Genomic DNA, 14,639 nt, shown 5'->3' with positions numbered 1-14,639 from the left:
CTTCATAGAAGATAACCGCAGCAAACTGAATGTTATTATTTTATTTTCACATCGAAATATCATATTCATTATTTTCATTTGTATTCTTTTGATAATGACGAAAATCAATGCTACACGAATAACATAAAAGAAAACAAAGTATTCTTTAAAATAAAAGTAGATTGAAGTAAAACTAACGTCGTGTAACTGAGAAAACAGAAAAATATTTTAAACTTTGAAATTCATGAAATACAAACCTTACAAATTGTGCAAATATGTAAAGGTCTTAGAACAAATGAAATTGTGCAAAAACTAGGTACGAAAAGGATAAGTAACAGCACTGTCAATTATTTTTTCAACTTATTACCTTATTAATTATGCAACTCTATAATTGCTCAACAACGCTCTCAGTGTATATCATGGACATTTAAATTATATTTTCAGCAAAGGATTGTCATATTTTCAAGATGAACAAATCTGTACTGTTGATTGTTTTGCCATGTTTGGTTGCCTTGGTAACTGTCAGCGCCCAGTGGGGAGGAGCAGGATATAACCAGTACTACCACCAACAGCTCGGCGCATACAATGCACAGAACAGACTGTACAATTACGGAAACCAAGTTACTGCACAAGTCAAAAATGCAAAACTCCTCAACTACCGTGAGTCTTTAATTAAATCATTATTTTTTTATATGATTTCCATAAAAAACAGATATTATATTAAAACTAGTAATTGCTGCAAAAAGGGTTTCTCAGCATGAGTATTTTCAAAATAATATCGCCAACTTTCAAGGTTACAAAGTAAACGGGGCTTTCAACTTTTAATGCATTTAGATATTTGTCCTAGCGAGCACTGCTGGTGAGAAAAAGATTTTCGAAAGAAACTTTTGGTGCATCAAAGGAATTAAGTTAAATTGAAATTCTGCTTATATAGCATTCAATATTCCTCTGCATGTTTTCACAACACGATTGCATTTACATTCGCTTTTTTAAAATTTTTAATTCCCATTTATTTAGTTTATTTTTTTCTCTCAAAGATATGAATAAGATCAGACAGAAGTTTTACCAACTTGTGAAGTCTTCTCCTGATTGCAATATGATAACAAAATAACATGAGGGTCTGGATGGGGTCATTCATTACTGTATTATTTACTTGTTTAGGCAATTTTGCTTTATTCTTTATACTTTTTGCCTAATATTCTCTATTCTTTATATTTTAGCACCTCATTATTCTCTTCTTTTGTTTTGTTCATTTTTCTCTTTTCTTTATATCTTTTGCCCATTATTCTCTATTCTGTAAACTCCCATCCACACCCTCATGACATGACATTAAACTGAGAATATCATGTATTCCATTCAGATATTTTCTGCTTTTTCTTTACAGTGTTCGGATTCCTCCTTCTTCTCCAATTCACCAACGCCACCGGAAATAACAACGGATAAACAAAACTCTTAGTTTAAAGGTAAGATAATAATATACAATATTGCAACATATTATTTTTTTTATCAACTATTGCATGAAATTCAGTGACACAAGAGGCAAAATTTGATATTTTTAAGAACTCCTCTTGTTTGATTATATTCTATTTTTTTTTTTTGGGGGGGGGGGGGGGGGGGGGGGGTTAAAAAGTGTTTTATTTACAAATATTTCTAGCACCTTGTAAATCCGGCTCATTATGTCTACCTGGAACAAACCAGGGTTCATATTTATATCCCATTAACATGTTCTTCTCCTACTTAACATGTGATATTTGCGGTTGGACGTTGAATAATAATCGATTATTTGTATCGTTATGTAGAGTTTGACATACACGTATCTTTGAGTAACTATGAAATTGTTTATTACGGAAGACTTGTAAAGCGGTATTTTGTGTGTTTCAATAAGCTAATAACGACATGAACGAAGCAATAAGGAGTAAGAGCAGAGCCTTGTCGACCGCCTCGTTGTTTTAACAATCTGTCGTCATATAAAGGTGACAGGTATTCTTCCTGACTGTTACCATGGTGACAGGTATTCTTCCTGACTGTTACCATGGTGACAGGTATTCTTCCTGACTGACTGTTACCATGGTGACAGGTATTCTTCTTGACTTACCATGTAAGCTAGCTGACACTTTAAAAATCGGACTGACGCAGCGTCTCGATCTAGCTATAGTAAAAAGCATTACATGTTTTCATCCTGATTATACTTTATATATGCTACTGGTCATTAAGCAGTAACCGTCAATCAATCGGTCAAATGTATTAGATGTCATATAAAAATATTTTTAAGTATACTTTTTTTTACAGATTACTCGAAATACGGCTGAGGTGTATCATTGGACTCCTGGATTGTGATATTTCAAAAAGCGGTCACTGCATCAAATCACATTGTTGAAATAAAAAAGTCTCACATAAAACTGTATTTCACTCTTTAATCATATTTGAACTAGTACTTGACCTACATATACTAGTTTCTCATGTACATATTTGCACTAACCGCCATTTTTTTTAGCTTCGATAATCACTGAAGAGACATTGATTGTCGAAATGCGAGTCTGATGCAATAAAATTGATACCGTTAATTTTATTATTACCACAAGGTCGATACCTCTGTTGTAAGACTGTTAGTCCCCGATGGTATCACTCACCAAGTAGTCAGTACTGGCCTGAAAATACGAATATTGTTCTTCTGAAATTTGCTCCTATAAAATTTCGAAATCATTTTAAATTTATGAATGTATCTCCCTCAACGATAGCTCTTATTTCTTGTCCGGATTTGACTTAACTTTTAGTCTTTTTTGGTTTTATCAGCTGTTCAAAGTTTGTATTACTTTTTTTAGACTTTCAAATATTTTGGCCTCGATCATCACAGAGGAGACAGTAATTGTCGAAATGCGCAACTGGTGCAGTAAAATTGGTACCGTTATTTTACTAATTTGTTTATCTTCATAGATTGTGCGTTTTCAAATCACATTGACCGTAGAAATATTTGCTATATACAGCCACTGACTGTGTGAAGTTGAAAATATGTTCCCGAAGAGTTGTATTTAAGGTCAAGTTACAGTAAATGCATGGGCTATGTCACAGATTTAGGTCAAATTTTGCACACAACTTTGGCTTCTTCGAAAATCGAAAAAATAATGAATTTATCTCCGAAATATTAAAAATGAATTCTTTCAAAATAAGTGAACATATGACTGTATAGAAAGCATAACATTTTCGAAAAAAGTTCTGAAATTCATTCATAAATAAATAAATTTGGTGTATTTACTGTCTTCTGATTGGTTAAAAGTATTACCTTTATTTTCAATGTTGTCAATTTTTATGGCGACACGCCCACTCTGACGTTGTGTATTCATACGCCAACATGTGTGTACGTTGTTATTGTTAATATAAACAATATAAAAAGCTCTTTGAGCCTTATTTTTGATAGAAATTTATTTATAATGAATTACGTTCCTCACAAAATTTGCATTTTTCATTCAAAATCTAGACCGATTGTTTTCTGCTATTTTACAATCCAAGATAGCGGAAGAAACCCGATCATTGAGTTTACTAAGTAATAGTGAGCATACTACTTTGATTTCGGTATACATGTAATATACACTTATTTACTGGCGGCTATGAGGACAATAAACTTGCTATTGATGATTTACCCAAAATATTTCATTTGGAACAGTTATAAGAGTTGCAGTATAAAGAGAATAACCATACATTCATTGTCTTGAAACATATACCGGTTTCTTTCTGTATAAAAAGAACAAAACTAAAATCAGTACAGGAAAAGTTGTTAACTCTAAAAAATAACGTCAATATACAAATACAAACAAGAATGAATGCACGTGTTGTCATGGTAAGCATATCCGCACTTATAATAAAAGAGAGGCGAAGAATACCAAAGGGACATTCAAACTCATAAGTCGAAAATAAACTGACAAACGCCATGGTTAAAAAATAAAAAAAAAAGACAAACAGACAAACAACAGTACACAAAACACAACATAGACTGAGCAACACGAACCCCACTAAAAACTGGGGATGATCTCAGGTGCTCCGAAAGGGTATATATAATAAACAGTACCAATTTTACTGTACCAGACGCATATTTTGACATTCGATTGCTGTCTCTTTGACGTTTACTCTACATCTCTTTTTATTCATATAGAATGTCTTGACATTATAAAACCGTAATTTTCGTATTAATAGTATTGCGTGATTTCGATACATAATAAAAGGGAAGGCAATATCTTTCTAAAAATATATTATTAAGTTTATATAATTTGTCTTCGGTACTGATTGTACAGCTTGTGCAAGATTGACTCGTATACTTGTTTATTAAGGTTCCAAACTGTTGATAAGTTTAAATAGCAAAAAGAAAAAAAAAACTATATGTATTAACTGTTTATTGTTGAAATTGAAAACAACTGCAATGTCCGAATCTGTATGCCAATTAGATCTTAAAACCACTGAAGCTTGAATAGAAATTTGACATGTAGTGACCATAAGCCCAGTTCCTTATGTAAACTGTATCCCTCTTTTTCATAGAAACAACTGCACTTTGGCTAGACGGTAGATAATCCTTAATACCACTGGCTCTTGCATGATTTCCAATGATAATTCCCTTATCATTATTCAGCTGAAGACTCGTAATGAAACCACCATTAGGATTTGTTAGTGTAGTCCAGCTAAAATAATACAAGCCATCAGAAGGTGCGGTAAACTTGCCGGTTGCAGGATCGTATCCTCCACCAATGTTGGTTTTAACAAGATCATATATCACAGTAGCATGCATTTTAATATTTTTCAGAGGTCTCGATGGGGTAGCAAGGAAGCCTATTTTGGTTTCGTCTGTAATGACATAACAGTAAAGATTGAATGCATTTATGTTCAAATTCCAGAAGTTAAACTACTAGTAACACATATATAAACGCAAATTTTATTGAATGACTGAACTAATATATATATTAGTAAGGGTGTCATAAAACTGTGATGGCTCGAAAAAGCGGATTGAACTTTGAAGAGTTGCTTATTTAAAAAAAATATCAATTATATATGCAATTTTCACGTTTTTTTTATTTTAATGAAGACTATTGTAAAATAATAGGACGAACGGGTTAATAGGCGTGAAATTAAGTCTTTCACTGGAAAATGAGGGTATGTTGGATGGGGCAAACAATTTTCCTGGCAAAATGTGGACCCTCGGAGAGTTGTTGCAATGGTTCTTTTACATGCAGAGAGCGTGACACTCTCCTTAAGGTGCGTCTACACGATACGATTTTCCTTTCGATTTTTCATCCGATTTGATACCACCGCACAGGTAAATCGTACAGCGTTCTGTTCACACGATACGATTTTTCATTCGATTTTGAACAGATTTTAGCAGGTGCTTTTATTTTTCAAAACGCAGCAACTTAATTATCTATACGGCATGTAATCGGCAATTATCTTATAAAAATTTAAACAAAAATAATTGAATTAATGATTGGTGAATGGTTAATGAATTTTAACCAGAGGCTCCATGGAGCCTGTAATCGCTCATCTGATTCACAGAAGCCAAGAAAAGATTGTAAAAAACCTATCAAACTGAAAAAAAGATGACAACTGAAAAAAAGCCTATTAAATAAAAATTGTCATTTGACATCTAATGAATGTCAAAACCCGTTTCCAAGGACTATTCCACCAAAATATGGTTCCATCTAGCCCAGTTGTTTCAAACCAGAAGATTGACTTAATGTGAAATGTGGACAGACGGACACCGGGTGCAAACGAATGGCAATAGTTCGCATGACCTTTTGAGGACAGGTGAGCTAAGAAATGGAACTACACGAATCTCCGTGATCGTCTCATCAAACAAATTATGACATAATCGCTATGACGTCATGAATTGATGACCATTACGTCATTTATCCGAAAACGTCATCTTTCACCATTTTCAAAAACGGAAAAGTTACAACATGAAAAGTAAGAGGAAGAGAGCCTTGAAATACATCGTTGCTGCTACTACCGCTTAAAGACGAACGAAAAAGGTAAAGCGGAATTGGACAAAACCATGGTTGGCAAGAAGAGCAGATCTGGGTGTTTGCCAAACTCTGCTCAAAGAATTGTCAAACGAAGATAGTGATTCTTTTCGCAACTTTCTGAGAGTCAATCCGCAGCAATTTGCTTAAAAAATATTCTATACATTTTAATACTGTACTGAATTGGTGGTGTAGTTTTTGATGACGCTAACAAAATTGACACTAAATTTGCATCAATAAAAAATTAGCATGGCGAAGCAACTCAGTGAAGCAAATGTCATGAAATGATGCATGTTTGGAATTTATAACTTCTAAATATAAGTTTTTCGTTTCAATTGTTTTACATTTGTCATGTCGGGGCCCGTTTATTGCTTATTATGTGGTATGGGTTTTGCTCATTGTTGAAGGCAGTACGGTGACCTACCGGTACAAATTGTTAACTTCTACATTACGGTCATTTGGTCTCTGGTGGAGTTGTCATATTGGCTCGGATATACTTTTAAAACCCTTAAGCCCCGGTTACACCTTACCGGATAGCGCAAAGGGACGCCGAACGGATAACTTTTTTTTCAATCTGTTCATGTTAGAAGTCCGTTCATATCCGTTAGACGTCCGTCCATATCCGTTTCATGTCCGTTCAGCTTCTGTTTTAACCGTCGACGTCCGTTCTGTCCGGTGGAAAATTTTGAGCATGTTTAAAACTTCGAACGGACGTCCAACGGATAAAGTGTCCGTTTAACGTCCGGTAGTCGTCCGTTTTTAACGGTACTCGTCCGTTTCGTTTCCGTTTTGTATCCGTTACTTGTCCGTTATACATCCGTTGATAGTCCGGTAGACCAATTCACCAACGGACTACTACCGGACGTATAACGAACGTATAACGGATAAGACGGGTGATAAACGGATGTGAAACGGACATGAACGGAAGGATAACAGATAAAACGGATACGTACCGAATGTAAAACGAATAAATGCCAATTGAAAATTTCGCGTTAGAAATGCCAATTATTGGTATGTAAAATTTCTTGAATGTCATGAATGTTTATTGTTCATAATGGATCGCTGTGTAAGGGCACGTCTTCACTATCAAACAGCTCTCATTTAGGCCAGACTGAACTTATATGTTGCAAATATAAACCTTCTAGACTACAACCAGTTACACGAAAACTTTTTAATTATTTTAAGGTCACGTTTATGTGATTTACATGAATTAATATTGCCGACTTTAATTTCCCGCTTATCTTGTTCATCCGTTTTATCCGGTACGCTTTCGTTAGGTGTCCGTTTTATGCGGTACTAGTCCGTTGGATGTACGTTCGACATCCGTTCTGTCCGGTACGTTTCCGTTTCTCGAACGTTACATATCCGGTGTGTGTCCGTTAACCATTCGTTATGCGTCCGTTTTATATGGTCAGTACACCAACGGACTCCCAACGGATACAAATTTTGTCAACGGAAAACTTTGTTTTCATCCGTTCGGCGTCCGTTCGAGCTATCCGTAATAATAAGGTGTGACCGCAGCTTTAAAGACAACTCCCTTAAAAACAAGGTTAAGCAAAACAAGGTTTAGCAAAACACAGTATGGCATTTGATAACCATTCGAGAACAAATTTTACAATACATTTATTTGAACTGCTAACTCATTTTGAAATAGATTTTCTCCTAATAATTCTGTTAGGTCAACAGCTTTTTCGCTTTCCTTTTCCTGTGACATTACATGAAAAACTCGAAATTCAAATCCAACACACAAAATTGATATACGAACTTTTTTTATATAGAAGTTATTAACAGCATGTAGATTTTTTTAGTCCATCTGATCCATTAAAACTATTAGACTATTGTCAGCATTTTGAATCTTTTTTTGGTTTTTTGTTTTTGTTTTGATAGTAGGAAAGATTAAACAAGACTCTAATCTAACTACTACGTATGACTATAAATGATAAAGATCAAGATATAATCAATAGAGCTAAGGAAAAGAGATACAAGTATAAAAAATATGATGGGGCCTTTCTTGTAATTCCAAGACAACAGTGTTGTTAGAAATGTTTCCGTTTGGCTTACAAAAATCAAAATCTCGAGGGAGAGAACGTTCGCTGCGCCACGTCCTCATCGTGATCATCTATAGTCCAATAGTTTATTTTTAAATTTTATGTGAAAATCTTTCCTTATGGTGGAACCTGAATATTGCATATAACAAAGCATTTTTTGTTTTAAGAACATACAAGAAAGGGTTGATTAATTCATGTAATTTGTAAATGTCCATTCTTGTAAAAAGAGTTTTATTTAGAATTTTTCAACTGAAAAATAAAGGGTCGTCTAAAATCGTCTATTCTTCACACAAGTGCAATCTTCTATCTAACTTTATCGTTATACAAGGGATGGGATATGAGGACTGTTTCAACCCGGCACCATTTATCTGTGTCAGTCAACGGCGGATGTTTTCTCTCGTGTCAGAGTTGATTTATTGTCCCAGTCGTTGTTTTCGTTAATATTTGAGTGTTTTCTTTTATTTTCCAAGAGGTTTAGTTCGTTAATATCCGACTGCTATATTTTTTTTAGGAAATGAATGCCAATATTTTAGTAGTCTCTGATAATTTATTCAGACTATGTATACTTTATCCTTTTAGTGTTTGAAATATTGTACAATGTCCGACTATCTTTTAAGACTGTAAGTTGACCTCTATATATCTTTGTTAGTTGTTTGTGTCCTGGAGTTAAAGTCTCAAACCGCATCTCTGTTTAAAATTGGAGAAGGGTTTTTGAAGTAACCAGTTTGTGATTATGTTTGTGCATGTATCAAATCAAATGCAAAAACTTAAAGAATCAACCACAGTCAAAAGGAAAGTACGTCGTCCGTAATTATGATTGAGGTAAACTATTCATACCAAAATACCTCTTTTATTTCGTACTTCAAACTAACCATGTACTAGTTTTGAAAAATAGATACTACATCATAAAGTAGGAAGCAATGAAAAAAAGATATTTACAGCATTTTAGGCCATATCGATTTTCACCGAAATTCCTAAATGAACTCTTGCCAAAAGAGTGTGTCTCTAAGATTAGATAGTTTCTTCTCATCATCTGCCTAAATCACACCATTGAAAAGGGGATTTTTTTTTATCAGATTTTCGATGTCAATGATCGCAACAAGAAATAGAAAATAAGTTATATCGACAGGCCTCATTTAATGACAAAACTGATTTAAGTCGGACATGTATTTAACACAGCAAAGGATTTCTTTAACCTGTACCTATAATTGTGTTCATAACACTTAAATATTATCTGTAAAAATCAGCTTACTCATAAAAGGGTCAAGACAGTTTGAACCACAGATAAACATCAAATTAAGACATCAAATGTTGCATAAAAAATACAGATTTTGCGAAATTAATGTAACTTCGCATGCCTTTGATATGTAAAATATTGAATTGAATACAAAAAAAATTAGAAGATCAGTTTAGGCTATACATAAAAAGAAGCAAAATTGATGCTAAAAATTCACTACTACTGGTTTAGTCAGACAAGTGACATTCCTCAAAACCAAATCGGCAAATAACAATGAAGGGTAAGTCACACAATTGTAATGCAAAAGTAAACTTATTTCAGATTATACATTATCAGAAAAAAAGATAAGTTATTGTTGTGAATATTCATGAAATATTTGCCGCTGAACGCAGTTGTCATTCGATTTATTGATCAATCAGTTAAGAATTTGATGGTTAAATCATAAATCATTAAAATGCTATATACTAGTATCCCGATTTTTGTGGTGATAAAGTGTCAAGTCGGACTCTTCACCAACGGTGCTTTATAAAAAAAAGACCCGCGCCAACTATGAAGATGAGAACACTGCTCGTCTTTTGAATCCCTCGATGATATCAAATCTTGCATGATCCTTTATATCAAAATACAGTTATGCAATTGAGCTATATTTTCTTCAATATATCTTTATTGTTTGTAATATTTATCATATTATAAAAACCTTTATCTATTTCCATATTGTCGTGTTTTTTTTTATATATAGTATTCTAGAAAAAGAAATAGAAATGTAATAAAATAACTTCGATTTCAAACCCAAAAATAAAAAAAAATCACTGAATATACGCAAGGTCCGCTTCGTGTACTCAAACTAAAAGATTAGTCCCGAAGATGTTGGATTTCCCCGAATGTACGAGATGTCCATTTAATCGATTATGAGGATAACGTGCATGTGCTTGTAGGTAATGTGTTGACGTTACGTTACGTATCGTTTATAGTAACGTCATTCAAATATGTATGGCAACGTAACAATGTGAAAAAACAACGTCTCGGCGCTCAAAGGGTTAAATTATTGAGTAACAACACGAACATTTTCCAATATACATGTATTTCATTTCATACCATATTACTTGAAAAATTCTCAATAATTCCTGTTTGGTTCTACATTTCTAATAAAAATGAAATGCTAATGATTTTAAATTAAATTTAAAATATTGAAGTTCAGATGGAAACAGGTATATATTGAATTTTCCGTTTCTAAATTAATAATAATGAAAATTCTTGAAAGGGTCTTTCTCAAAATTCAGTAAAAATTATCAGAAAAAACTACAATAAAGTCATAGATCAATAGTAAAAATTTCCTCAAAATCTAACAAAAAAATAAATTCGTGAGAATTTCTGGGAAAAAACTTTATTTACAGCGAAAATATACAAACATTGTATTTATGGCCACTTCACTATCTGAAGAAATATTTTTTTATACATTTTCTAATTTAATACTAGTTTGACATAACGTATACTGTAGGCGCAGAATAGCCAGGTTTATGAACAAAAGATGACACTGTTCCCTTTACGACTTAAAAACGTTTAGAATGATGTGAAAATCGGAATATTGCCGAATAATTAAATTTTGGATGTAACACGTCTTCTGATTGGCTGACGTTGTTTTGTTTATCAGCTCATAGACATAATTTTGTCATGTGACCGTGACGTCATCAACGTTTATTCATGGTTTACTCCGGTTTAAAATGGAATTTAGAATTAAATTATATGAAATGACTGTAATATTTTTTCTGTCTATTCGAAATAACATAAAAAATGTGGTGCACACTTTAAAATGACCCGCTACGCGGGTTATTCAGTGTGCACCACATTTTTGATGTTATTTCTTCATAGACAGAAAAAATATTACAGTCATTCCTTAATTAAAATTATTTGCTTGATTTAACGTTCTCACTCTGGTCCGACGTGGTTATGAAATTATACATCCCACAGAGCCAAACGGACGCGAGCACTTTAGCAAAGGTTTGCTGGATCGGGAGAATAGTATGAATGACGTTGTTTCTTTACCCCAGTCAACCCGGATTGGGGTGATCGGGCCAATTAAAAGGACATATTCATTTTCTACATGCTAATGTGCCTGTCCCAAGTCAGAAAACAATTTAGTTATTGTCCTATGTCTTTATATGTTTGTTATTTAAAGGTTTTGATGGCAGATCTTCGATTGTTTCTGTTTACCTATTTTATTCACATTTAAAAAAATTATTTTTATACTCGCGGAAATTTAAACCTTTAAATATAAAGTATACATAAAATTGAGAATGGAAATGGGGAATATGTCAAAGAGACAACAACCCGACCAAAGAGCAGACAACAGCCGAAGGCCACCAATGGGTCTTCAACGCAGCGAGAAAATCCCGCATCTTGGCTAGGACTGTATGATGACTCTTAATGTTGTTTGGTTATTTCTGTCGTTGGGTTGTTGTCACATTGACGTATACCCAGTGCCACGCATCCGATTTTATTTACATTAAGTACATGTAATATAAATACCTTCTTTGTTACAGTTACATTTTACACCATTGTCTTCTAGTGGTCTAAGTTGATGTTGAATACAATTAATTAGTTCGTTGTTCCTTGGACAAGAATCTTTTGATGTCACAAGAGAGAGGGAAACAATCATGTAAGTAATGGATAGGTGCATTGCTATAATTCTGAAAGAGAATTGAAGCATAACAAATTATTGGACTTTGTTTTATGCAGAAAATAAGAAGGGTTAGTTGGGACTAAAGGTCCGTGTAGGAGTTATCTATTATTGAACTGTCCCAAATTTCAGACTCATTTGGTCCTGAACGTGATTAACACCAATGCCTCTCCAAAAGACAATGAAAACAATTTATTAAATCATAACAACAAAATATTATATGATTTCATGTAATCGGTAACAATCAACGACAAATGAAGATGTTCTTATAGTATTGGTTAGAATTAAAACTGCTGTTGACACATATTGATAAAAATGCTCAAAGCTCTTGATAGGTATGGGCTTAACGTCAGCGGCAAGTATTAAATGCAAATATATATACAGTTTATGGTAAAATGAATGTATCCTACTTTATACTAGCTATATCGACACGCTAAGAATTTAAACAGTCCACCGACTGTCCAGTGTAGAGTGATATAAACACAGCGCTCTTACTCTTGTTCGGTGCATGTGGTTGCGGGAAAGAGAGAAAATGGGGGGGGGATGGGTTGGGGGGGGGGGGGGGGCAACTCCTAAAACATGCTCAACTTCTTCCAGCAAAACATAGTTATTTTGTGTCTATCTTACCTCGGAAAGATTTTTTATGCACGAAAAGAAACATTTATTTTGTATTTAAGTTTGAATTATATGTATATTTAGCAGAGATTCACAAACCTTTAGAATTTCGAAATACTATGATGATTCCATGAGCTGACGTCATCTGCGATTGTACTTTGTCATTACCAAATAAGTTCTTGAGAATAAAAGATCGGGTTTGAAAACTATTGCAGAAATATTTGTGCCTTTAAAGTGGATGAATATTTACGACTTGACGTACAGTAGAAGTGTTAAGTTACATTTCTTGTTAGTACAGAAATTTTCACGAAATACAAATTTTCTGAGAACGAGGTTCACACACTATAAGTCATTATGTAAAATCGGATGATAATAGCAGATTACTGAACTTTCATAATACAAGTTTTCATTTTAGATAACAAAATATAATTTATTTTGGTTCGTATTTGGTTTATTTCGTAATAAGGTATAGACCTGTCAACAGTTTACTAAAAGAATGTTGCATGCTGGTCTGTTGACTTATAAGTGAGGAATATAGGAAATTCACCTTAACGATGGTTATGATTTCATCTTTCGCAAGAAACTTGAATAAGCGTCAACTAGCTTTAAATTATTGAATAAAAACTATCATGCATGGATAACAGTTTCGCATGGATGATTGGATCCTCGGGTGCGCAAAGTCCATTGGCTTTGGTTTCAATCCTAATGTAAGAAGTTTTAAAATTAACCAAATGAATCGATTTCCGAGCGCATAACATGTACAAACTGGATTTTATCGACATTAATCGATAGTCTATTTTGATCTTCTGTTACCTAAGTATATAATGAAAATAACTCTTGCGTACATCCGAAGCGCTTTCACCGTATAGATTTACCTTCATCAGGAACGCTCAAAACTAAAAATCTAAAAGATAGGGATTTATAAATGCGTAGAAACATGAAAAAAATCTATATGACCAAATGGGACCTTAAAGAAAAGTCAAATTTAGCTCTAAAGTCAGCTTTTCCTGAGGGAGTCGGAACCTTAGTTTATTGGTAATTTCTTTATTTATCAACAGGGGATTTTGGGAAAATTTGCTATAAATCATGTCAGTACATAAATACTGATGATACACTCGTGGACTTACAGTCCATCATCAGTCGTAATATCCTGAGGAAATTACTGCCAATTTGGAGTCTGGAATAAAGCATTATTTTTGTTTTTGTTCTGTCAATTGATAATTTAGTTCATTTGTTATTTACTAATTAGTCCGACTTACCTCTTTTCCATAAAATGTGGACAGCTTGGACTCAGTAAAAGCTAGAACTTCCTAATAGCTGTGGATGAAATTGATATGTACGAAATATACGTATAACTATTCATGTAATGGCATGAAATGAAATATAATCTATATAATTACATTTTGTCACGCAGATATATAAAATATACGGTGCCGATCTGTCAAAAATTAATATATCATATCAAACGTTTTAAAATCTGCCTCACGTTAATTTATACATCCCAAAGAGGGCAAAAATAGAGATTTTTTTAAAAGGAGTAGGGGCATTAAGGCCCGGTTTTGGCCCAAGAAAATAAAATGCTTGACAACTATTCCAAATTGACACATAATGTTTGGAAATGCATAGAGTCAAGAAATATAAATTAAAAACATAAGATGTTTTATCTGATGACGACACAATTACATCATAATTATATACCGTTTTCATGAAAATGATGAATTTATGCAGTTTTCAATCGTTATTTCCATTGTGGAAACATGGTGCACAGCCAAGAAACAACAAAATGATTTAAGAGAAGCTTTACCAAATATAAAGTTGATTTTGGATGCGCACATACTTTGCCAATCTTAAATATACTTAAAATTTGACGAAAAACAAGAAAAATCATTTTTTTTTTTACAAAATATACAAATTTCGTCATGGTTTGTTGCCATGGTAACTTGTTAAAAGTAAAATTTGTTTTAATTTTCTGAATACCTCGTACCTTAGTCTAGTTAGGACACATTTAAGAATATGTATGATAACTTTTAAATTTGCAGTAATATTTGGGCTAAATAAGGGCCTTTTTGCCCCTACTCCGATTT

General features: G+C 33.3%; 1 protein-coding gene and 1 long non-coding RNA gene across 2 annotated transcripts; one reads left to right on the top strand and one right to left on the bottom strand.

Moving 5' to 3' along the window:
• Nucleotides 1-415: 415 nt before the first annotated feature.
• On the top strand, nucleotides 416-2,378 carry LOC127723187 (uncharacterized). Its single transcript, XR_007991931.1, has 3 exons — nucleotides 416-639; nucleotides 1,364-1,442; nucleotides 2,269-2,378. It is a non-coding gene; the product is annotated as an uncharacterized LOC127723187 (long non-coding RNA).
• Nucleotides 2,379-4,349: 1,971 nt separating this feature from the next.
• Nucleotides 4,350-13,885, bottom strand: LOC127723782 (complement C1q-like protein 3). Its single transcript, XM_052230529.1, has 3 exons — nucleotides 13,815-13,885; nucleotides 11,790-11,950; nucleotides 4,350-4,809 (listed from the first exon to the last, which is right to left on the bottom strand). The coding sequence occupies exons 1-3, from the start codon at nucleotides 13,823-13,825 to the stop codon at nucleotides 4,412-4,414; spliced, it is 570 nt and encodes a 189-aa protein (XP_052086489.1). The 5' UTR covers nucleotides 13,826-13,885; the 3' UTR covers nucleotides 4,350-4,411.
• Between the last annotated feature and the right edge of the window lie 754 nt (nucleotides 13,886-14,639).

The sequence above is a fragment of the Mytilus californianus genome, unplaced genomic scaffold, assembly GCF_021869535.1.
Source record: "Mytilus californianus isolate M0D057914Y unplaced genomic scaffold, xbMytCali1.0.p SCAF_13, whole genome shotgun sequence".
In the NCBI taxonomy this organism is placed as follows: Eukaryota; Metazoa; Mollusca; class Bivalvia; order Mytilida; family Mytilidae; genus Mytilus; species Mytilus californianus.
The sequence above is the reverse complement of the archived record's forward strand: the minus strand, read 5'-3'. Positions and strand labels throughout refer to the sequence as shown.